The sequence below is a fragment of the Copadichromis virginalis genome, linkage group LG10 (assembly GCF_057382275.1).
Source record: "Copadichromis virginalis isolate Kocher_CV1m ecotype Utaka linkage group LG10, C_Virginalis_male_GT1.1, whole genome shotgun sequence".
Lineage (NCBI taxonomy): Eukaryota > Metazoa > Chordata > Actinopteri > Cichliformes > Cichlidae > Copadichromis > Copadichromis virginalis.
Window position 1 is genome coordinate 6116528 of NC_140627.1, and position 24590 is coordinate 6141117.

Consider the following 24590-nt stretch of genomic DNA (forward strand, 5'->3'; position numbering starts at 1 on the left):
ATCGAACTTCAAGCTCTAATGAGGCAAAAAGTTCAACTAGAAATCGAGTTCCTTCAAAAGGAACTTCAGAGTAAGTAAAAATACACTTTCATACAGAGCACTATTGATGACCTTGCGTGATACAGTATATATGATTTTTTTTCCTGGCAAATGATGACTGGCTTTTTTTTGATGAGACAGAAAAAGATGCTGAAATAAATTTCAATGAAAAATATGTTTTTTCATGTTTTTAATATTCGAAATTGTGTTGCACAATTCTGTCCCGTGCAGCTCTGCCACTAGGTTGGTCCAAGTGCACTGGCTGGAGGTCATCATCAGGCTGCACCTCCACCACAGGAGTCCTCTCCTTTCTGATGGTGGCAATGTTGTGCAGTACGCCACATGCAACAATAATGTCACATGCCCTGTCAGGTGCAACCCTCAGACTTTTCAGACACTGAAATCTTCCCTTTATTTGCCCAAAGGTCATTTCAATGCGTGCCCTTGTCCTGGCTAGAGCTGCATTGTAGCGGGTTTGTGGCCCAGGGTTGGGGTCAGGGAACGGTGTCATGAAGTACTGCCTGCATGCATAACCCCTGTCTCCAAGGAGAATCCCATCGTAGGCCCCTGTGTAATGGAGAAATGCTGTTATGTTAGGCCCAAAATAAGTATGAAATATCAAAATAAGTCTCTTTTTCTTACCACACTCAAATAATGTGCATAACCCTGACTCTGAAAATTCCTGAGTCATGCACTGATCCGGGCCATTTAGCTTCCACATTTGTGATATGGCACATAGAGTCACACACCATCGGTGTGCTGACAATCGAGCTATAGTTACAGACATAGGTCATGATTGCATCACATTCATTATCGAATTTAATGTACCTGCAATAGAAAAAAAAATCCCTGTTTGACAACCTTTTGACAAACACACCCAGGAAATGCTTGAGTGCCAGGTATACTTTGCGAATGGAACGGCAGACAGCACTTTTGCCAATGTTCTCTGCATCTCCAACAGCGTACAGAAACGTGCCACTCGCAAAGAAATGCAAGGCAATGCACACAGTTTGTGCAGTTGTTAATGCCCGACTACGGTGAGTGGAACTCTTAACATAGGGATCCAACAAGTTGGTTAAGTAAATAATACCCTCACAGGAAAATCGATATCTCTCTATGAGCACACTGTCACACTGAGCTAAAGGATCCTGTCTATCCCGCAATATACGCTGAATTCTGAAAACTCTCCTTATCAATCTTGCTCCCAAGCAGGTTTACGCTTACGGATCTGTTGCTATGACAGCAAGTCCCGGATGAGCTTCGGAGAACCGAACGATCCAGGATCACGCGAAATCGTCAACAATCAAATCCAGCTAACTTACTTAGCGAGGTACGAAGAACGGACCCCAGGATGCTAGGTGCAGTGTTGACCTTTTGTTACCTAGTGGCTACACAAGCCAGCAAGTACCAACAAACGGATTTGGTGTGTGGTAATAACAGGTAAATGTTAAAGTTTTTTTTTTAATTATTTGAATATATATGAGTGCTTGTGTATAAATACACAAACAATACACATTTGCTTTCAATTGTGTAATGTAAGTGATCTAGGTAGCTCTGTTTTGGAAGTTCAGTTCATGCTAGAAAAGTGTTTTGGAGTTTGTACTTGCTTTGGAGTTTGTACGTGCTTTGTCTCTAGGGGCCACCGTAAATATTTATATATAAACCTATATAAATAAAACCACTGTTTTTTACATTAGTAATTCCTTTTGTGCATAATTTTATATTATTGTTAATAATAAATTAATTAAAGCAACAAAACAACCCGAAGAGCCGGTTCTTTTTAGTGAGCTGAACCGGAAATCCCATCACTAGTCTATTGGCGGTGCAGCATGCCAGCAATTTGATTTCTTCCTATCACTATTTACTCTGAACAACCCATTAACACTAAATAAAGACAAGAAATCACAAAATATTAAGAGACAACATTTTATTACTGTCAGCCTTAAATATGAGCACACATTTTTCATCAATAAAATACATATGACCAACAACTCTATACAACTACCTTCAAGTAGTATTTACTGTAAGTGACCAAGTAGTATTGGGGTAAAAGTTATTGAATAGTGTTGAAATAAAATGACAAAAGTGCGAAGGATTAAAATATTCCAAGAGCTCAATTTACTTCATCTAAACATGTTTCAATCGTGTTTTATGAACACAAAATGCACAGTTTTATTGAATATGAAAAGTTGTGTTGATTTAACTCAGTTGTTTAAGTTTCTGCCAAAGCAAAACATTTGTGTGCAGCCAATGTCCACTATTGAATCAAGTAAATCAAACATGGCCTTTTTTCAGTGTAGGGTAGAATTTTAGTCATGTAAATAATCCAAAAATGAATCCCAACATATTGTGAGACAATGTCATGAATCTGCTAAGATAATCTCCGGGCAGTTGAGACAGATGTTTGTAATTGGTCATATAAACATGAACATGCAATGCTTCCAAAATACAAATCTTAGTGGGCTGTGATTCAAAATTGGCTCACAGAAAGAAAAAAATTATGTGTATCCAGCACTTCTCAGTGCGTTTTCATAAATGAATGCTGGTGCAGGATCAGAAATATGTATTTCTAAGATCCTCTGCTCATTCGCCTGGATTTTGTCATGGGTTTGGCTTGATTAGGACTTGCATATAATTTTTTTTAAAGTCATGCTTGGTGGGAATTGGGAGCCATTGCTCTAACATAGTGCAGACACAAAAAAAATGCAATATGCCTGCCTTCAATTTGTCTGAGAGATTAATTGTTACTGTGGTTGCTTATTTCCAATTTAAATAGGTATGTCAGCTCCTGTTGTGTTGAGTTTGCCTGAAAGAGATGCATATTATGTGCAGTTGCTGAAAGTGCATAGCATGTGGAAAAAGAATCAATTTTAATTCAACTCGTTTCAGTTTATTTCCATTTACATAGCGCCAAAGCACAAAAACTACCACAATCATCTCAAGGTGCTTTATACTGTATATTGTAGAGTAAAGATCCTACAACATTAAAGGGAAAATCTCAATAATCTGCCAACCCCCTAAGTGTAAGCACTTCTAGAAAGTGGGATGGAAAAACTCAGTTTTAACGAAAGAAACCTCTGACAGAACCAGGCCTAGGGAAGGGTGGCCATCTGCAATGGCTGGTTTGGGGTGAGGGGAAAGAAAAGATAAAGGGCAAAGAGTGACAAGACAAAAAAAATATTTAAATTATTTTCTAAAAACTAAATGTAATAGTGCAGTCTTTCACAATCAGTTTTTGACTTTTAATTACTAAAGGGAATGATTTCTTAAATTAAATTTCAATTTAATTCTATTTTATTTATAAAAAAAATGACATTTAGCAAAACACTGTAATCATCACACAAGGTCAGACTTCTTACTTAAAGGAAAATTCAGATGTATTTCAAACTAGTGTAGTTTCTTTGAATGTCCAAGAATTGAAAATTAATTAAGTATCAAGCTAATGTAGCTATGATTTGTCACTGTTAGCCAGTGCTGCCTGTGGCTGTATTACAGGAAACAATCAAAATGTTGTTATTCCAAAACAGAAACCTGCAGACAGAAACATCATGAAGCTGTTCAAAGACTTGAACAATCAAAATAGTCTGCAAAGATGAATATAAATACGCCTGCATTAAGGTTAGCTGGAAGGTTATCCAAAACACATGCAATTTCTATTTTAGCACAAACCCTTGAACCATAGTAGTCACATTAAAGGGAAACATTAAAAGTTTAATTACAACAGAATTTGAATTAAAGTGAACCTAGTTAAGACCAACTGGACAACATGAGGACAAAGAAAGATTTTGTTTTGGTTTTTCAACTAAATGTGCATTAAATGGGAAATTAGCTGTGTTGTGTGGCACAAATCATTACACTGCCTCGCAACATGCAATTTGACTGTCTTTATTTAACTGCTCTGCAAGCCAGCTTGTCTAACCTTGAGGCTGACAATGTCCATATCGGATCAAGAACACTGGCACTAGGTAATACAAAAGGCTTAAAAAAATCCAAAATTAAGCCTGTAAAGAGGCAGCATGCATAGGTTTTCTCCACATGCTTTTCCCTTTTCTGTGTTTGGAACAACAGGGATTTGAAAACAATGAAATTAAAATTACCTTTTACTCTTAGCTTTGTACATCTCAGACCAACACGGAAGCTTTAGAAAATATAATCCAGTTGGATTTTTAACAATGATCTGACAGGCATTGACTCTTCTCTATGTCATCCTCTGATCATGGATGATACTTATCGTTCCCAAAATGTTGTGTTCTGTGCCTTCTGGGGGATTTTTGTTTCTTGGAGGCCTTGAACTTATGATCTCATTGGCAGAATTTTAGGAGTAATCCTGTTTTGTCTGCATCTGAGGCTGAATCTCAGGTGGATCCTGGAGTCAGCTATCTTACTTGCTGTTTTCTCGTACTCATGTAGTAGCTTTAGGCAGTCTTTGCCAAAGTGGGTTAAAATGTCTTGATGCATCCAGGTAAGGAAAACCACCAAGTCATTGGCTCAGGTATGTGGATGACAATCTCAGGATGTACCACAATTCACTGATCACATTAACTCGGTAGACAAACACATCAAGTTCACCAGGGAGGATATGAAAAATGACAGACTAGCCTTCTTAAACTGTAAGATTTTCATCAGTAATGGGGGTCATTTAAAAGTTGATGTGTACCGTCTACCTACGCATATGGATCAGTATTCAAGGTTTAACTCTCATCATCCACTAAAGCAAAAACTGGTTGTGATCAGGATGGTACAACATAGAGCGAACACCATCCCCACAGATACAGCAGCCAAGGAAGCAGAAAAACATCATATCAAGATGGCCTTGAGTAAATGCGCCAAAAACTGGTCTACCCCAAGGATCAAATCACCAGATACAAACAGAGTAATGTAGTGTACGCTGCTAAGTGCCAGAAGAATTGCCATGATTTATACATCGGGGAAACCAAACAACCTCTGGCAAAGTAGATGGCACAACAAGAGGTAACTCATCAGGCCAAGACTTTGCAGTCTATATAATCCTACAGGCTGGTGCATACTCTTTCCACTAACCTGTAGGATGAAGCTGTACCGGTACACATCCTGGACAGGGAGGAGTGCTAGTTTGAGTGGGGAGTGAAGGAGGCCATTTACGTGAAAAGGGAAAGACCATCTCTGAATTGAGGAAGGAGCCTAAGGGTACATCTTTCGCTATCTTACAATGCTGTGATTGCAGCCATTTCCCAACTCTCTATGAATGGTACTGATGGCCACTGATCAGTTGTCATTGAAGAATAGTCTTTGGTCTCTGGTTGTTAATAAATAATAATTTAATAATTTCAAATATATTAATAAAAGTTCCTAGAGGTCATCCAAGGTCACCCAGCACCTTTCTTTATTGTGAAAACATTGTGAAACATAAACCATGATATTTTTATCATGATCACAGTCTCAAAAGTAAAAAAAAAATAGGTTCACCGTAATAGTTAAAATAGACTATGCATTAACAAAATACAAATTAATCAGAACAACATAGGGATGTTTTTTATTAGAAAAGGTAAATACGGGCTTTTGACCTTGAAACTTTCATTAATGTTCTTACAAAAGCATTACAAACTAACATTTTAGAAGCACAAACCAGCATAAATGTTTGCCATCAATTTTGTTTGATTTGAAGAAGGTGGGGTCAGCTGAGACTGAAGAAGTCACTTGGATGAGTGACAAAACATTTCTCCCACTGAAAGCGTTACGTCCACATGAACAGAATCAACGTTTGGGGATTTTTTTTACCTGGATGATTAAGAATACATCAAGATTTTTATCACATTCTTAGCTCAGTGTTAAGCAATTTGCAAAATTTTATCCATGGTGAGAGATCTTACTGCAAGTTTATAAACAGGTGTATTTGATATAAAAAAATTGTAGAGTTCTAAAGTCGTATTTTTAATTCTCACAGTTTCGATTACCTTGTGAGATAGTAGCACATGTACAGTTTGATCACTAAGTGTGAGCAAGTACTCAGCAGCAAATGTACTGGAAAATCGAAATAAGACTTTCAGGTGTTTATTGCTGCGCTATTAAAAAATCTGGCTAGATGATAAACATTTGCTTATAGGTAGTATTGAATGGATCACTGCAAAAACTTCCCTATGAGGTGATGTGAGTCCATCTTAAATGTGGTGAATCTTGTCATAAAATGACTGTGCAGGATAGACGTGTGATTGGTAGTGCCTTCTTTCAACCCAGGATGGAATAATTACCATGTCATTTCCAAACATTGGAGTGCTAGAGATAAATAATGTTCTGCAGTCTCGCTCTGTCCCTCCCTCTCTCTGATATGTGAAAACAAACAATGATTAGCCTGTCAGATTCAGGTCGTGATTATCCTGATCAGTTTCTAAAACGACCCGTTTCATGCCTCTCTGATTTGGATGTTGGCTCTTCTTTTCACACCAAGGAGTGAAAAGGTTGTTATCCCCAAAAACCATGGAAAGAAAAGAAAGATAGAGGTAGGGGAATGTGGATGATGGACTAGGGCCTCAGTGGTGCTGACACAAGCCAGAGGGAAAAGACTGAGAAAGGGGGCAAAACATGTATATTAAAAGAACAGAGGTCATTGCTTTTGTGTACCCTTTCCTCCTTTTAGGTGTGATGAACGTTCAGAAGATAAGAAAGGCAACATCTCCCATCATTAAACAGACATAGTAATTTGTTTTAATTCACTGTTTTTGTTTGTTGCAGTGTTAATGGAAACCTTCAATTGCAAAACTCTGATAGAAACTGACAGTAAAAACAAACAGCATTTTGCAAGGGATGCACAATGTCTTAAAACAATCCCTTTCATTACAAAAGCCAGTAGTTCAACACCAGATGTACATTTTTTGTTATTGTCACTAAATAACAAAAAAGCATACCCATGTTAAGTACAGTCTGCCAATTGGTACAAATCTCTTTTCAAATTGAGAGATATGAAAGAGAGAAATTACCAGCTTTAATTCTTCCTGTCATTTTGTGAGAGGTTACAGATTGTTGCATAAAATTCTCATGCTCACAATGAAATATGGTAAAGGAGGTCTGCTGATTGTTTGCTGCCTGTGACACTCTGCCTGCACTGATGTTTGTCCATATTGAAACATATGATTTTCAGGTTTTCTCATATATTCTGTCTTTTCTGTTAATGCAAGTTATATATCAGGTGATAAGAACTGTTGTGGCCTATTTGCTGAGACCTTTAATCAGTCTCAGTTATTGCAGTTGGCTTGCATACTCTACAGTAAAGTCTAAAATTATTAAATCTTCTGACCAACATCTCACAATCTGACTCCTATACTGTACATTTTGGTTTAAGAGTATCAATGATTTTGTATTTTACTCGTGTCAAAAGACAACACATTTACTCTAAAGGTCTTCATGAGTCTACCCATGTCAGTAGATCTGTATAGGACTGGATAATGGACAAAATACTAAAGATGGGTCTTAGCCTATAAGTCTAAATCGTGAAGTGGCAGCAAAAGTACCTTAAATCTGCTTTCATTCTAATAGGCTAAGAATAATTGCTTAATTTATAAAGTCCAAATCAACAGAAGTCTGAAAGTCTTTACTGCAAAATGTTTGCTAATTCAACCCTTTTCTTATAAGTTTATGGTCTCAGTTCCTACTTTCAATACAGCTTCAGTCTAATATGATCTTCACTTTGTGCATTATAGTTTAATTTACAGATAATGATGAAACAATGTATGCTTCTAGTTACTATTGTATGGTAGTGAATAATTTCCTCAGGTTGTCAATGAAAAAGGAACTCTTAAGACTGCAAATGAGCAATTATGTCACAGTGGCATAAATGCTCATTTGCAGTTATGCCACGTTTTACATATAGTCTTTATTTCTGACCTATTTTTTCTGACCTTTTTTTAACCCAGGTGTTATTTCTATATTATTTCTGGGTCAATATTAAAAAAAATAGGCAAATCCACTTTAATTCACTGTGGTACATTTTTGCACAGACAGACATTTTTGTACCCATGAAGACCTCTAGTTTACTCTGAAGTTAATGAGAAGACAATACTTAAAAATCAGGGTCTTTGTTTGGTGATTTGAAAAACAGGAAGTTTATGAAATATAGTCTTTGGGTCATTTGTGTCTAAATACATGCAGAAAGAGTTTATTTTGTGTTAATCTACTCAAAACGACTGTTCTGTAACCCTCCAGTGCTGGTTTAGAACATAAACAGGAACAATTTCTAGAGCATGTATACATGGTATGATATTAAACAAATATCAATAGCATTAATAGGTCTGCATTATTTAAGTCAGATGTCCACTCCATACAAATGTAGCTAACATGCCCTCCATCTGTAAATATTAAAGTCTAACATAATTATAATAATCTTGACAACATTTTTGTATACAACCAGTACCAGTAAAGAACAAAAAATGACAAAGAGATGAAAGTAAGGGGTTTGTCCCAAATAATTACAAGTTCATATTTCCCGTTCTTAAAAATATTTAAAACTACACATAATTGAAAAAATATAATTAAAAAGATTAGCATAGCACAAGTGCAAATATATCACTATAATGGTGGAAACAAAAATACTACAATTCTGCTTTCAACAACCAGACGAAAGGATAATTATTATACATTAAAATATGATAATACCAGGTTTTCAGCCTCAGGGCAACCTTGTGTTTGACTCTTTCAGTTTAATTTTGAGGTATTTAGAATTCACTTCTTATATTTGCTGTAAATTTGCTGTTTCCTGGAATAGACATGAATATTCAGTGTGGTTAAATTCAAGACAAATCCATTTGATTAAGAGACACTTTTTAAAAATAAGAGACACCATTTTAAAAATCTTTTTTTTAGAATCACAGGTAAAAAGAGAAAATCCAGAATAATATGATTCAAAGAGAAAAATATCCAACAAAATTCAATTAAAAGGTGAAACATTTGTTACATCCTTGAAATCTTAAAAAAAAAGACCCTCAATGACATACTTGTTTAGCGGGTCAACATCAATGCAGTGCAGATTAAATCATGCACTTAATGTGCATCAGTTTATGGTTTCAGTTGGAAAAAACAAAAACGCACACACACACACTCCCACGCACACACACACACGCACACACACCTACACACACTCACACGCATACACACACACACGCAGGTACACACACACACAAAACACTGGAGTTCAACTCAATTTATCTTCAAAATCTAAGCAGGAAGGACAGAATTATAATGAAGAGGAGACAGTTGTGTGAGTGCACACTCATTGCACCGCCGCTGCCATCCTGAACTGCTCTCGGTCCTAACAGGAGATAGAATGAGGAAAAACATCTGGGTAAGTTTCACCACTAAGGAGTTTTCTTCTTTTGGTGTGTCAGTACTTGAAGTAAGTAAAACCTCCCGTCTGTGAACAATCCAGCATTACAAACATATTTGTGTTTTTTTTAAACAACAACTTAAAGAGTAATAAGACCTGTAACAATTATTATGGTTTGTATGTCATCTTAATAAGATGGCATGAAGACAGAATTTAAAGGTCACAGTACTGCAATTTTGATGCAGAAGTTTTTGCTACAATATATTAGAGTTCAATTTTAGGGACACCTGGTTGTGTCTTTGATGGTATGTTCCCCTGGGTTATCTTGCAAACAGTTTTGCATTCATAACAAGAAACAAAATGTCAATGGTTAATATATCAGCAAAAATTCAGTACACATTCAGTTGACGGAAATTGAGAATGTGCTTTGTTGTTTGACAATGCACACCCACAGACTGTATGGCAACAATTATGTTTTAATACTGATAAAGTTAACAATGACTTAAACCAAGAGCCTGAAAAAGTGACTAACTGTATTATCTATACCTTCTTTTGTTTCGCCACAAAACATAAGATTTTTTAAGGTTTAGAGTTAGGAAAAAGAAATGCAGGATATTTGCATAGCGAGAATCTGGGAACACAGTAATTAACACTGTAACTGCCAGGAGGAGTGATTTTGACCCCTCAGTTGATTGTTTACATTTTAAAATTGATCTCAACGCAGGCTACACAAAAGGGGAGAAAAAAGCATTTTAAATTATTATTGTAAAAGTAGTAATGTCCAAGTTGATCATCGCGTCCATTTTTACATCTGCCTCAAAATCACCAAAGTGCAGCCTCCCATTCAGTGTTCACACTGCTCCCCAATTCTCAATCTGCAGCTTCACCTCCCCAGCTGTCCGGGTCAGGTCTAAAACCTGTTTTACTGATGTGCTCTGGATTTCACTATTCATTTGTTTGGATTAGTTCTCCACAGTCTAGACTCTGTTCACGTTAGGTATGAATTCCTATGCTGCTCAGAAGAGAAAGCAACCTGTCACTTCTCCATGCTTTCGGTTACGCACTCCCCCTGCTTCTGCTCAAAATCCCATACTCAGCCTGTAGTAATCATTCTTTTTGTTTTTTTTAATCTAACTACAGTCACCTATATATTTATTTATCAGTCACATATAACTAGCTTTTGGCTGATGTTATAACAGTCAAAGGTGGGTTCTAGGTAAAAGTGGACATTTTGTTTTTCTTTTGATCTCAAACATTCCAAAATTCCAAATTTGATAAATAATCCCCTTTTTTTTAAAAAAAAAGTCATGAAATTTGAGACGATCAGGTTTTATTTTAACCCTTTAAGACCTGCCATAGAACCAAGTCCGCCAGAGCTTACTTTATATTTTTACATGCTGCAGTGCCATTTTTGGGAGCATTTCAAGTATCTATACATCAATACAACTGTTATAGCCCATATTTTAATAATATGTATGCATTAAGTCCATAGTAACTGCATTAATTGAAAAAAAGTGCAATAAACTACAAAAAAATAGAAAATCGTTTTTGTTTTTTTTTACATATATTTCTACTTTAAATTTAAGAGGCTTATCCCTGAAAACTTTAAATACAAAAAAGTTGCAAAAAATAGTTTACAACAACAGGAAATTTATTTTGAGTGTCTTCATAGTTTTATTTTATGTTTTTGTTCCTGCAAGCGCTTTTTATACAATTTTCAGGTCAGGTTTCATATGCAAAAAAAATTATTGCGCTAGCTTACGCGGTTCCGGTTCTACAGGGATTTAAAAATAGTTACGCAAAACAGAACGTGCCCGCTCCGACCGGCCTTAAAGGGTTAATAGAGTTACAGGATTTTGAAAATGCCAGAGGGTCAAAATGTCCATCTTGCTGGTGTTAAAAAGTCGTGCTGGCTGAAGTTTTAAGTTAAAGCAAGTGATATATGCCATGGATCCTACTTTAAAGTACCTCAGGTTTCTATTACAGTTTGTTTTTTTGTTAAACTGTGTTTGTAATTTGTTTTTGAACATCACTTATGATGCATTCTTTTCCTGTATTTGTTGTAAGTAGCAACTGTAAATTAATCATCATCATTCATCTTTGGATCTGATTTATTTAGCACATAACAGTGAATAGTGTTATGAAGTTTGGATGATAGTGAAAGATGAACAAAGAGAAGCAGAGTAAGGAAGTAATCTCAGTGAGGAAGTAACAACAAAAAACTATATTTAAAGGAAAACTCTTCAAGATGACATGAACTGCTCAAAGGTTTAGTAGGATAAAAATGAACCGTGCTCAGCAAGGTTGTTTTTTCAAGGACATTCTTAGGATTGAGAAGTGATTTAAAACACTTATTCAAATTGAAATGCAGTATTCCAGCACTGATATTTTTAACACATTGCTAAAATTACCAAAGTATTGCATGATGCATTCTATGAATAAAAGCATGTAATATTTTCATCATGCCCTTTTTGGGGATGAGGCAAGTTCTAAATGAGTGTATTATAAAAGGATTTTGGATCATTTTTACATTGAAATTGGTAAAACAATGACTACTCATTTCCCTTGGCTTTCCACAAGTTTCCTTTGGGGGCATGTATCCAATTATCCTTCCACAGTGGATTATTCCTAATCCTCTCTACTGATAATTAGAATAATGAAAATCACTCATAGTCATAGTCCAAATCAAAGTCATTAATACAATTCTGTTATGTGAATGGACTGCTGGTTGCAGTCACAAGGACAAATCAAATGGCAAAGTAGGTGTGGTGTTTATCTCTGCAGTTTCACACGTTAAAGTGCTGGACCTCAAAATGTGCACAGATTCACACAAGAAATTTGCAATTTTGTTTGGTTTTCTTCTGTAGCATGTACAGTTGAAATGCAGCAAATATTGGTACAATGGATCACAGAAGAACAAACAAACATGACAAATACTTACATTAGGAAAAGCACATGCAAAGAATCAAAATGAAGCCGATGTCACACAGAGAGGCAGTTAGGTTTGAGAAGAAAAAGATGAAACACAGTTAATGAAACAGACTTCATTGACCATTTTCACAGATTTGCATATGTCACTTTCCTTTGCTGCTCACCGTCCTCAGAGATCCTGCATACCACACAAGAACTCTAACATGTCAATTCAATAAAACCACAGAGGGTTAAAGTGCAATTTTGACTGGTTCAAAAAGCCAAGACAAATGATTTCACTTTTTTTCAAATGTAGCAGAGACTCATCGTCTCTGAAATTCTAATGCAGCCTAACTTACAATTGTGAAAATGGCAATGTTCCACAGGCTCCAGCATGCAATTAATACTATTGATCCTCGACAGCTGACGTTCATGCTGGTGTTGAATACTAACCTTGCAAAAGTGTTGAGCTAGTGGGTTCAATTACCACTACACCAGGGAAACAAATTGAACAGAGCAACGTGTCAGAAACAGAAAAGCAACATAATGATATCAGTTTCAGGTAGTTCAACTGACAAAACAGCAGCAACGCATAAAAGCAACGGTGGGGCCCTAAAGGCAAAATGCTTTGTCTTAAGTACCACAAATAAAGTAATTTTATCAAAATTTTAAGAACAGCAAACATCTGTGCACTCTCCAAATAAAGACCCTTTAACAATGCAATATGTAACAAGGACCTTCCATCAGATGTGTAAGGGTTTTTTTTTATTATTATTTGAATGGCCGTCTGTCATATAAATAATTTTTAAGGCTTTATTCAGACATGGCAGTATGATTTCAGAAAGAATTTTAATGCTTACATGAGAACAGTGTATTTAAAGCTCACACAGGCTTGACACAGGCTTAACTGATTTCCAAGAGTTCTATAGACTTATATGTATAGCACAGGTATTTATTACCACGCAATTCGCACTACAACCTGGTTTGCCTCTTACCTGTAGTTATTTTTATTTAATTTAATAACTGTACAGTACTCTCTGTATATAGTAACCACTGTCCTTAATGTAAATATGTAAGAAAAATTGTGTATGTTTCTGTTCCGTGTCCAGTGTACTGTTTGTTTGTATATGTGTCTTTTTGGCTGCTGTTACAACCAAATTTCCCCTTGTGGGACAATTAAAGGATTATTCTATTCTATTCTAATTATTTTCCTTGTGTGTGAGCAGAGAACTCAGGAGCCACACACACAAATAAGCCATGATTGTGCACACGAGGGTGTATGCTCAGCAGTCCCCTTAATTTGCTGTATAATATTACACATATATTATCATGACAAAACAAACAAACAAAGCCTAACCTGGGATCTAACAAATTATACAAATTAGAACTTTAGCCAAAAACTAGACTTAAACATGCCAACCAAACGTTTATCAGTCTAGTCCCAGAAGTGGCTATTCACTCACTGACTATATTTTGGCCTTATTTTTGATGGAAGCCATATTAAATAAGCAGAGCAGATGAAGAGGACATGATGTCAGACACAGGAACAGCACAGTGAATCCAATACATTTTCAAAATAAGATGCAACTCTCCACTTCTCAAATTTTTCTGGTGAGATTTATAACTTCACAGAGGACAGAACAGTGGAGATAGTGAAGTTAAAGACATGCACCCAGGGTAGTACTTGGTTAATGAAACCGTCTTGGACTGTATTCGGTGACTTATTCTGCTTTGCAGCCTTGGTGAGCTCAATGTACAGTACATAAAAAATTCTCCACTGGCTGCAGGTTCTGGTTTGAGAGGCTCCACAGCAGCACAACAAGTACCATCTTGGGCTGTAGAGTGCAATTCTGGTCACTACATGTGACAGTGATTAAAGACCCAGCTTAGTGATAATGAGGACCACTGCAAGAGTGACCTGATTAGCAGCAACTATCCATCCATCCATCTTCTTCCGCTTTATCCGGGGCTGGGTCGCAGGGGCAGCAGCCTAAGCAGAGAAGCCCAGACCTCCCTCTCCCCAGCCACCTCCTCTAGCTTATCCGGGGGAACACCAAGGCATTCCCAGGCCAGCCGAGAGATATAATCTCTCCAGCATGTCCTGGGTCTGCCCCGGGGCCTCCTCCCGGTGGGACATACCTGGAACACCTCACCCAGGAGGCGCCCAGGAGGCATCCTTGTCAGATGCCCGAACCACCTCAGCTGGCTCCTTTCGATTTGGAGGAGCAGCGGCTCTACTCTGAGCCCCTCCCGGATGGCTGAACTTCTCACCTTATCTCTAAAGGAGAGGCCAGCCAACCTTCGGACGAAGCTCATTTGTTCTTTTGGTCAGTACCCACAGCTTGTGGCCATAGGTGAGGGTAAGGATGTAGATCGACCGGTAAATTGAGAGCTTCGTTTTTACACTCAGCTCTCTCTTCTCCACGACGGACCGGTGCAGCGTCCGCATCAGTAATCCGCCTGTCGATCTCCGGCTCCCTTCTCCCATCAATCGCGAACAAGACCCCAAGATACTTGAACTCCTCCACTTGGGGCAGGAACTAATCCCCGACCCGGAGTGGGCACTCCACCCTTTTCCGGCTGAGAACCATGGCCTCAGATTTGGATGTGCTAATCCTCATTCCAGTGCGAGCTGGAGGCCATCACCCGATGAAGCCAACAGAACCACATCATCTGCGAAAAGCAGAGATGAGATTCTGAGGCCACCTAAGTGAAAGCCCTCCGCCACTTGGCTGCGCCTAGAAATCCTGTCCATAAAAATTATGAACAGAATCGGTGACAAAGGCCAGCCCTGGCAGAGCCCATTACCCACCGGGAACGAATCCGACTTATTGCCGGCAATGTGAACCAAGCTCTTGCAATGGTTGTATAGGGATCGAATGGCCCGTAACAATGGACTAGACACCCCATCCTCCCATAGCACCTCTCACAGGACACCCCTAGGGACACGGTCGAATGCAGCAACTAAACATCAAAATAAAATGACTGCATACAACAACGTTTGTACAAATCTAACATATTACACAATCTTAGTTATAGTTCCTGTTGTCAAGTATCATAAATGTACTTACCAAACAGAAGGAAGCTTGTATTTGAACTCCCAAGTGTGTTGATGGCAACACAGGTGTAGTTGCCATAATCTCCATCAGACACATTAAAGAAGGTCAGCTTTGATCCTAATCCAGTACTGACAATCTCCATACCATCAAAGTCATTAAAGATCCTAAATGAGTGAAAAATATCAAATCATATCATTCATGTTTTCTTTTTGACTTTTTTTCCCCACACTTTTAAAAAAAAAAATCAGTTTAGATAGTATTGGGACTATAAATTTCACAGCAAATCATTAACCATCAGTAACTTGTGCGCACACACACACACACACACACACACACACACACACACACACACACACACACACACACACACACACACACACACACACACAAAGGCACACGCACATATTCACATACCTTTAATTTGCCTATTTAAAATGCAAATGTAAGACCAATTACCTTCTGTTATCTTTGTACCATTCAAAATCTGCCTCAGGCACTGCATCAGCCTCACACTCCAGCACTCCTCTCTGGCCCAGTGTCACTCCAACATCTCTGCCCTCTGACACAGCTGGAGCATCTACAACCAGACAGAAACACACAGGGATGTTGTGTGTGGGAGTAAACGGCAGCACAAGCATTGATAAGCAGGAGACAGAGGTCATGGCATTTTCCTGTCTTGACTCTATGCCACAACTACAAGTGAACAGATAATATCATTCAAATTATACATAATACTTAGTACAGTGTTGAAACTGCATAGTGTTAGAGTATGATGTGAAGAAAATAACTGTTCAGGTTTTAATGATCAATTTCTTACCTCTGTATCATAGAGATATTATAATATAAATAATAGTTGTTAGCTGTATGTCCAAAATATAGGCAACTGTGCCCAAGTAGTCAGCTACTGCTCATGGGCCTTTCAAACTTGCTTTGATTTCAGGGCTCTCTGTGGTAACTAAAAATGATAACTACACACAGACAATATGAATAATAACTTGTACTGCAAAAATAAAGGAAAACAATGAAAATGCCACTTGTGATAATAAAGTATAATTCAATGCCACAAAATCAGTTTTTTGTCAAATAGGCCAAAAAGCAACATCAATCATTATTACTAAGTGCTAATGATTTATATAGCATTTGGTATTTAGGTTTGACAAATGAACCAATGATTAAGGTTGCAGATTAATTTCCTGAAAATCAGCTAATTTACCCACAAATAAACAGAAAAAGGTAAATTAACCATGCTACATGCATTAGACTATTATTAGATATAGGTTAATTTAATAACAAAGTAGTTCTAATTTGAACGTATCTTTCATTTAAAATAGCGCATACTTCCAGAACACATACCTCTAACCCTAACCCTAACCCCAGTCAGCCAATCATGTAGTAGTAGTAATAATAAATAAAATCCTGTAGATAAAGGTCACAGGCTTCAACTTATAACCGAGTCAGAAATCATAATGTGATCATAAAAAAACTCCAACCAAATCAGTAGTTCTGGGTAGTTGTTCTGCAGATGGAAAAGCTTTTATGATTAGAGAAAGTTTTGAGGTGTGCAGACATGTAATTTATCATGACACGTGAAGTAACATTATACATTATGTAGCTGAAGCAAACTATGGCAACTATAGTATAGTAAACAAAAGTATATATACTGTCTCAGAGGAAATAAAACACATTCATGGGGAGCATATTGCTCATAATGTGCATAAATTGGGCAAACTGGGGCTAAAGATGGATGTTTACTGAACTTCTTCAGTGTGTTTACTGATGCTGTGCAAATCTGGCACTGTCCCTCTACATGATTTATATAATTATGTTATCACCAGCAAATCAATTATACGAGATCTGAAGCCCTACAAAAGTTTGGATGCTTATCAGTATTTTCTGGGCCAGATTGTCCGGTGGGCATTATGGGCATGCAATCTTAAACCACAAATTATCAAAAAGTAGATATGATATTTTTTATTATAAAAATTGGCCAAATACAGTAGTCTTTATTTAAATACAGTAGTCTAGATTCTATCTCTCCCTTTTTCATCTACATTGTGATCTCTCCCTAAGTCAACTAGCTAGTAGATGCCACTGCCATGCAAGCTAATCTTGTGGTTAGCAGCTCACAATTAAGGTAAATCTATGACCCAAAGGTTTGAATGGCTCTAAATGAAGAAGCCAGGCTTTCCTCATAACCCAAAAAGCAAGTTTACAGGAAATATTTCTGTTATTTCTTCAACATTCATCTGGGAGCAAGACTGTGGCAATGGCAAGAATTGTTGAAAGGAGGTAAAAGATGAGAAGATCATAAGGAAAACAGACAGACAGAGAGAGAGAATGAGGGAGTAAGATGATAACAGGTGTGCATGCAAAAACTTTAATTAAACAGTATTTTCATCCTTTTTAATTTAATGTAAGTTACTTTAGAGGATTTAGCTGTCACGACCTGCGGGATCGGCAAGGCACTGATCATAATCTCCCCACTCCTGGCTCTCCTTTTCTATCTCTCTCTCCCCCTCTCTCCCTCTCTCTCCTGTTTTGCCAGGGCTGAAATCATGGTGGGTTCACGCCCTCGGTCCACGCCTTCCTGGATTGGGAACACCTGGGCCTCATCAGACCAACTGGTATTTTAGAGGGAGGAGGTCAGCTGTTCAACACTGGATTGTTGTGAAGACTCTAGTCAGTACATGTCGAGCCCAAGTTTCCCGTGCCTCCGTCTCAGAAAGTTAACATGTGTCTCTGTGTTCTAGATTCCCCGGACCCGTCCCCATGTTTCCCTGTGTGGAGTGTGGAAGGAGTGACTGGTCACTAGCGGAGAGAGAGGTTGTAGTGAGCGCGTGTGTGATTCCCCTGTTTTCCCTGGAGCCCTGGAACCCTGCCTCTCACATCTTGTATATAGCACTATCCTCGCACTGTCTGTAAATACACTTGGTGCAGATCTTGTAAATAAACAGTCTCTTTTAAAACACAACTCCGGAGTCCTGCGAGTGGATCCTCAGAGCAACCCATGACATTAGTAAAGTTGTGTTGTGTTTATAACTTTTTTCTCAAAGATACAGCCTTTGCATTTCAAACTATTCTGTGTACTATCAATATGTCTGATTATTGCAGAAAGAAATCTTATCCTCAAAACAAGTCGGCTAGGGCCCAGAAAACATTTCTGCCCAGGGGTCTGTAATTTTATGATCCAAGTATCTGGGTATGTGTCTGAGTATCTGGGTCAAGATGGGTAACAAGCAAAAAAGCTGAAATACTTTTTCAAGAAAAAAAATCAAAATATGGAGATTACAGTTGATGTTTCAAGAAGGCAAACTACCACAGATGCCGTATCGGAAACTTATTGTGTACTTTTTTTATTGTGTCGCTAATACTCTGTCATACAGGTAAATTGTTAATGATATTCATATTTTTCTGTTTTTGCCTCTGTTACTGAAAATGTGTTTTAAGTGGATCTAATGAGCGTATCCTCACACTTAAAAAATAAATGTGATGTGACAATGTATTAAAACTTTTTATCAAAGAGAAAGTACTTAAAGAGATTTAAGATACTAGTTTCTAAAATTATTTGGGGTAATGTTAGCTTATAACATGTTGTTTGTCAGCTGTATGGAGACAGGAGGGTCACATGCCTGATACGCTCATGATAAACCAACTGGGAAAATGTCAAAAATAAATAAACAATTTCATATTCTTCAGTTTAGGAGTGAGGCTTCAGGTGAGGAGGAAGAAGATGAAATGGAGATGAGGAGGAGAGTAGAAATCGAGGAGGTGAGAGAGAAAAAACTAGAACGAGAAAAGGAAAATATAAATGTAAAAATGTTAAATGGTCAAATATAGTTTCAAACAAATACTGGTAATTTGAAAAATTCAAATAGATTATTACTGATACTACTATTTATCTAATGCTGCTGTATCGGATAAATCTTTTTTTTATCTTCTTCCATCCAAATCAGCAGGAAAGTGATACAAATTATTCTATATTAGTCCTTGATGACTGCTGGACCCAACAACACATCAGAATACAGGTATTGTGGTGAAAAAAGTAGAAGCGATGTGCACATGACATCACAAAACCAAACAAAACATTATCATAAAGAATCAATGTCACCAATAACTAAAATTGGACAGAAAAGGAATGTGCTGAAGAAACTGGATTGTAAGTTGCTAGAATGTCTGTCTGTCTCTATGAACACATAGAGACAGACAGACATTCTAGCCTTGCAACATATTTGTGAACTGTCTAGGGTGTACCCTGCCCCTTGATTTATGACAGCTCAACCCTGAATCAAAAATGGAAGAAGATGGATATATTAGATATTACAGAATTTTGATCAATGTCAGTCTGATAGGTACTGAAATAGTGAAACAAAAATCCACACAGTTCACAAGAATAGACTGTATTTTTTCTATGATCACCCATCCAACATTGTCCCATTAAAAGTGGCACAATTTAGTACCGTTTGTGTGAATTTTTGAAACATTTAGCAGCCGACTCACAGTTGACGGTGATGTCTACAGTCTGCACGTCTGTGTCAATATCATTGACAGCTGTGCATTCATACGTTCCTGCTTTCTGTCTGGATATAGATGGGATTTCCAAGTATTCATCATCTGACACCAGATCCCCTGTGAAAGATCATACAGAGAGAGAGAGATTGAAGAGGGTCATTTGGAGATAATGTGATAAGTCAACAGCTGTGGCCATGTTCAGTATTTTCACCAACTGTGTGCCTGCCACCTTAAAAGGGAAGAAGGAATATATTGATTACAAGGGCTGATGGATCATTGCAGTTGTATACTATAACTATAATTCACCTAAGTCTACTGATTTGTGCTTCATTTAAATGCGATACACAGCAACAAAAATTGTAAAGAAAAAAAATCTATTTGTTTTGCTAAAAAAAGAGAAGCTCATTTCCAACTATTGGAGTGAATATGAGTGTGAATAGTTGTGAATAGTTGTCTGCAGCAAACTTGCAACCTTTCCAGGATGTATCCCACCTCTCCACCTTTCATTGCTAGCCCTGTGACCCTAAATTGGATATGTAGACAAAAATGAAAGGGTGGATTTTGGCAACAGCAGGAATGAAGACAGATCCTGATCGGGCGTGACAGGCCAAATTCTAATACAATGTGCCAAAACCTGCACTTGTAAATATGGCAAGTCTGTCTTATTCTCATGTTTCTTGTAGCACTCTGTAGCACCAATTCTTGACCAAGACCAGTTCTTGATTTAACATTTTTCATAGGATGCTACAGAATTTGGTGATTAATGCTTTGTTTGGTGCCTACTCTTTATCACTCATCCGTCAGAATTTTCATGTTCTGTACTTTTGTGTGTGCCTCTCAAGAGTACAAGCACACTGGGACTACTACTGAGATGTGAGAATAAGAAGAGGGCAAAATCCCAGCCACACTTTTTTTCATTGTATCAATTTGACATGCTTGACAGAGACACTTAATACAGCACTCAACATAAAGAACAAAAGATATAATTGACTTCAAGCTTCCTCCCAAGATGCTGGAAGGCGACAGTAATAAACTGTGCATGGATTCACTTTGCTGGGTTTGGGGACATTATTGAATTGCACCTGGGAAAGCTGTTAAGGATAGAATGCCTCACTGACACACAGTGACACACTCACCTGATGTGGAGTATCAAGAGAGCTCACATAGGTGTACGGGTTCCACTCCGTTCCATTTATGCTCCTCTTGTTCCCTTTCTGCTTTCTCTCAAAAGAGGATAATAGAATTTGCCAATAGAGACTACAGTGTCAGTTAAAGCCACTTTGCAAATTCCACTGAGGTGAGTTAATCAAGATGATCAAGTGAAGACTTTTCAGGGAGCTTTTTGAGTGCCCTGACAAAAATAAATTACAATTGTCCATGCTGGAAGTTATAAATGCATTTACCAGTTTTTGCACACTATTGCTAAAAAAAAGACAAATATTTTGTCTTAGAGTGATGCTGAAATTGAATGATGCAATATGTCTGTAGTCAGGCATATTTGTTTAATGTGCATGCTAAAGGACATATTTGACCAGAAATTATTCCAAGATTCATCAGTGTTACTGGATGCCAAAGTAATGCCCTCTAAACTACATATCTGGTTAGACACCATGTTTCATGTTCAATGTCCAGGATGTTTGGACTGGATATGTTTTGCCTGAATTAAGGACTAGGAAATTTAAGATGGGTATCATCTGGATTTCAAAGAAAAGGTATGCAGTGTTTTCTAATAACATTATGCTGTGGAAGCATGTATAATATAAATAGAATTGGTTCCAGCACAGAACTCTGTAGAACTCGATTACTGACTTTTCTGCATGAAGAAGACACAAACTGGAATCTATCAGACAGATAGGATTCAAATCACACTGTAGTAAGATATTGGTCATCAGTTTTGAATGCTGCACTAAGAACAAACACGGGGATGAGCACACTGTTCAACACCATAAGATGAGTGAAACTTGAGTGAAACTTAAAATAAACTAATAACTACTTGTTCAACATTTTTTGAAATAAAACAAAGGTCTGAAATCACTATAGTTATCTAATACAGATCAAGTAAGGTCTTTTCAAGTAATGGCTTAATTACTCCCCTCTTAAGAGACTCTAGTGTGTCTTCTGTTAATAACGATAGATGGATCAGATTTAAAATTGAAGCACTAATGAATGGTGAGACTTATTTCAACAGTCTGATTGAAATAGGGTCAAGGAGGCACACTGATCTTTTAGAAAAATAAATTATTGAAGTTAACTCAGAAAGATTAATAGGAGAGAAAGAGTCTAAGTAAATATCAGCTGTTAAAAAGTTGCTATACTTAATGATACATCTGTGAGGGAGTTGTGAGTAATTTTCCCCTAATGGGTAAATTTAGTTTGTGAGAAAATTTCTTGGCTCAGCAGAGCTCCAACTATTTATCAGCCTGGCTGAAGTGCTGAAAAGAAACCTGGGGTGTTCCTGTTTTTCTCAGAGGGGTTATTTATATTATATATTTATATATTTGTGAGTCCAAATGAAGATTTTCTAAATTAGTGCAATGCCATTGCCTCTACTCCATCTGTTTTGTGCACATTTGTGAGTTATACCAGGGAGTCAAACATCTCTGATTTCTTGCTTTCTTTTTAAGGGAAGACAGCATCTACAGTCATACCCAAAGAGGATCTAACACGATTAAGAAACTATTCCACCTTGGTGAGAGCAAAGATTTCAGTAGCTGCTTGGTACTGTGTTGGCACATGGATTGTAATGTGCTGTCTTCCTCGCTTCACACCCAAATGGTTGCAGCAGATAGCCTCTCCCTAAGCATCATTCTGATGGAGGTTTCTCCCTGTTAAAAGGTCATCTGATTGTTGGGTTTCCTGTTTTCTCTGTATTATTGTAGGTTCTTTACCTTGCAATGTAAAGCACCTTGAGGTAACTGTTATGATTTGGTGCTTTATAAATAAAAATTGAATTTAACTTAAAGAAAAGATAACAGTGAAGGAATTACCTCCTTAAATATAGTTAAAGTGTGTTCAGAATAGGGCTGCCACGATTAGTCGACTAGTCACGATTACGTCGACTATCAAAATCGTCGACGACTGATTTAATAGTCGACGCGTCGTTTGAAGCTTTGTAAGATCACAAAAGATGCAGGAATAAGTAGCAGGATTTAAGAGTGTAATAACGGACTGAAACAGAAGATGGCAGCACTGCATGTTCAAGGATGCCAGCTGCCGTTAAACCCCGAAGAAGAAGAAACTGTATCCCAGAATTCATAGCGCAGCCCAGCTCAGTTTCCAACAATGGCGGCAGCTAGTTAGTTTTATATTACTCTTATTATTCTTTCTGGGTCACAAAATAAACTTTTAACATATTTTCAGGCGAGAATGTAGCTGTGTAAACCTCAAATACCTGCTCAGTTTATCAAGACACCACATATTTTCAAAAGCACTCCGACATTTTCGGAGACGTCTGTTACCCACTAGCTCCATTGCTAGCCGGGAGAACATCGGACTCCCGGCAAATCGTTTTCAAACTCACCGCCGTCTTTCGCTACTCAGGTTAAACATGATATATAAGTCACTTAGATAACTTAACAATGTTATTGTTTGGCTTTTTTTAGTATTTTATTTGTTCCTGAGTAAATCGGTTTGGCTGAGATTAAAGTTATAGTTTTTACACAGCTGAATAAACGTCAAGCAGACAGCTGATTATCAGAAGTGTGAGATGCTCCAGAATTTACTCCGGTGTCCCGTTATATTTTAGATAGCAAGGAGTTTATTAAACTTCACCGAAACAATCTGCAAATTTCATTAAAATTTAATAAACTATCATCTTGTCTTTATTTTTAGTTAGCACAGACCTTACACACTTAAAGCTGTAAGCTAATGATAGTTATATAAGAGCAGATGCTGCTGGTGCAATAAGCTGTACGTTTTACGTCCAATGGATGATGATCTGATTAGTCGACTAATCGCAAAAATAATCAGTGACTAGTCGACTATCAAAATAATCGTTTGTGGCAGCCCTAGTTCAGAAGGACTTCTATTGTAATGAAATTTATTGTCCAGTGTCTAACCAATTATCATAAAGTGTTAAGAATGAAACCAATTAAGTCTAATAAAAATTTAAATGCGGTAATATAAGCTGTCATTTTTTATCATCTACGTAGATGCTAAATGAAGATGTGTTTGGTTCTAGACCAAACCACCAGGCTGTGGTTTAACCGGTGAACAGGCTAATTTGGCTGTAGGCGTGAACGTGAGTATAAATGGTTGTCTGTCTCTATGCTAGTTCTGTCAAACTGGTGACCTTTCCAGGGTGTATTCCATCTCTCACCCTATGCCACCTGAAATATGCTCCAGCTCCAACAAATCATAAAGGGTCTTTACTTCTTGCACTTCTTACAGTATATCCTTTCATCAAATCCTAAGCACGTGACAAACACAACAATTTCAGCTGCTCATAGTAGTGTTTAAATATTAAAGTGGATAAGTTTTTTCTTTCAGTTTCACAAAGGTCAAAAACTATGACTACTCTCCTTTAATTTTAAATTATTCTTTCTGAGCAAACCAGTGCTGTGCAAATCTGGGAAACCTTTATTGCACCTTGGTTAAATTCATTAATTTTCCCCTTCATTCTGGGTACTGCCTAGGCAGACAAATTTAGCAGTCAGATTGTGTGGTCTGTGGAAGATAGCAAGGATCACTTCTGATCTGCCACAAGCCCCTAAAGCCATCTATCAAAGGTGAGGGGGAGCTGGGTTATGGCTCGAAGAGAGCCTTGGTCCAAGTCTGAAATC

The 24590-nt window shown here is 37.5% G+C and overlaps 1 protein-coding gene across 3 annotated transcripts in view; it reads right to left on the reverse strand.

Moving 5' to 3' along the window:
* Positions 1-229: 229 nt before the first annotated feature.
* The window catches only part of ntm (neurotrimin), a 505318-nt gene continuing 480957 nt past the window's right edge, over positions 230-24590 (reverse strand). For 2 of the 3 annotated variants that reach the window (XM_085469582.1, XM_085469581.1), the window contains 5 exons: positions 19798-19926; positions 15757-15877; positions 15313-15464; positions 12695-12730; positions 1950-9316 (listed from right to left, as the gene is read on the reverse strand). In XM_085469582.1, the coding sequence (XP_085325708.1) occupies positions 9216-9316; positions 12695-12730; positions 15313-15464; positions 15757-15877; positions 19798-19926 (539 nt within the window). In that variant the 3' untranslated portion in view covers positions 1950-9215. Of the gene's footprint in view, positions 607-1949; positions 9317-12694; positions 12731-15312; positions 15465-15756; positions 15878-19797; positions 19927-24590 lie in introns of those variants that run through there. The other variant, XM_085469583.1, reaches the window with a different exon arrangement.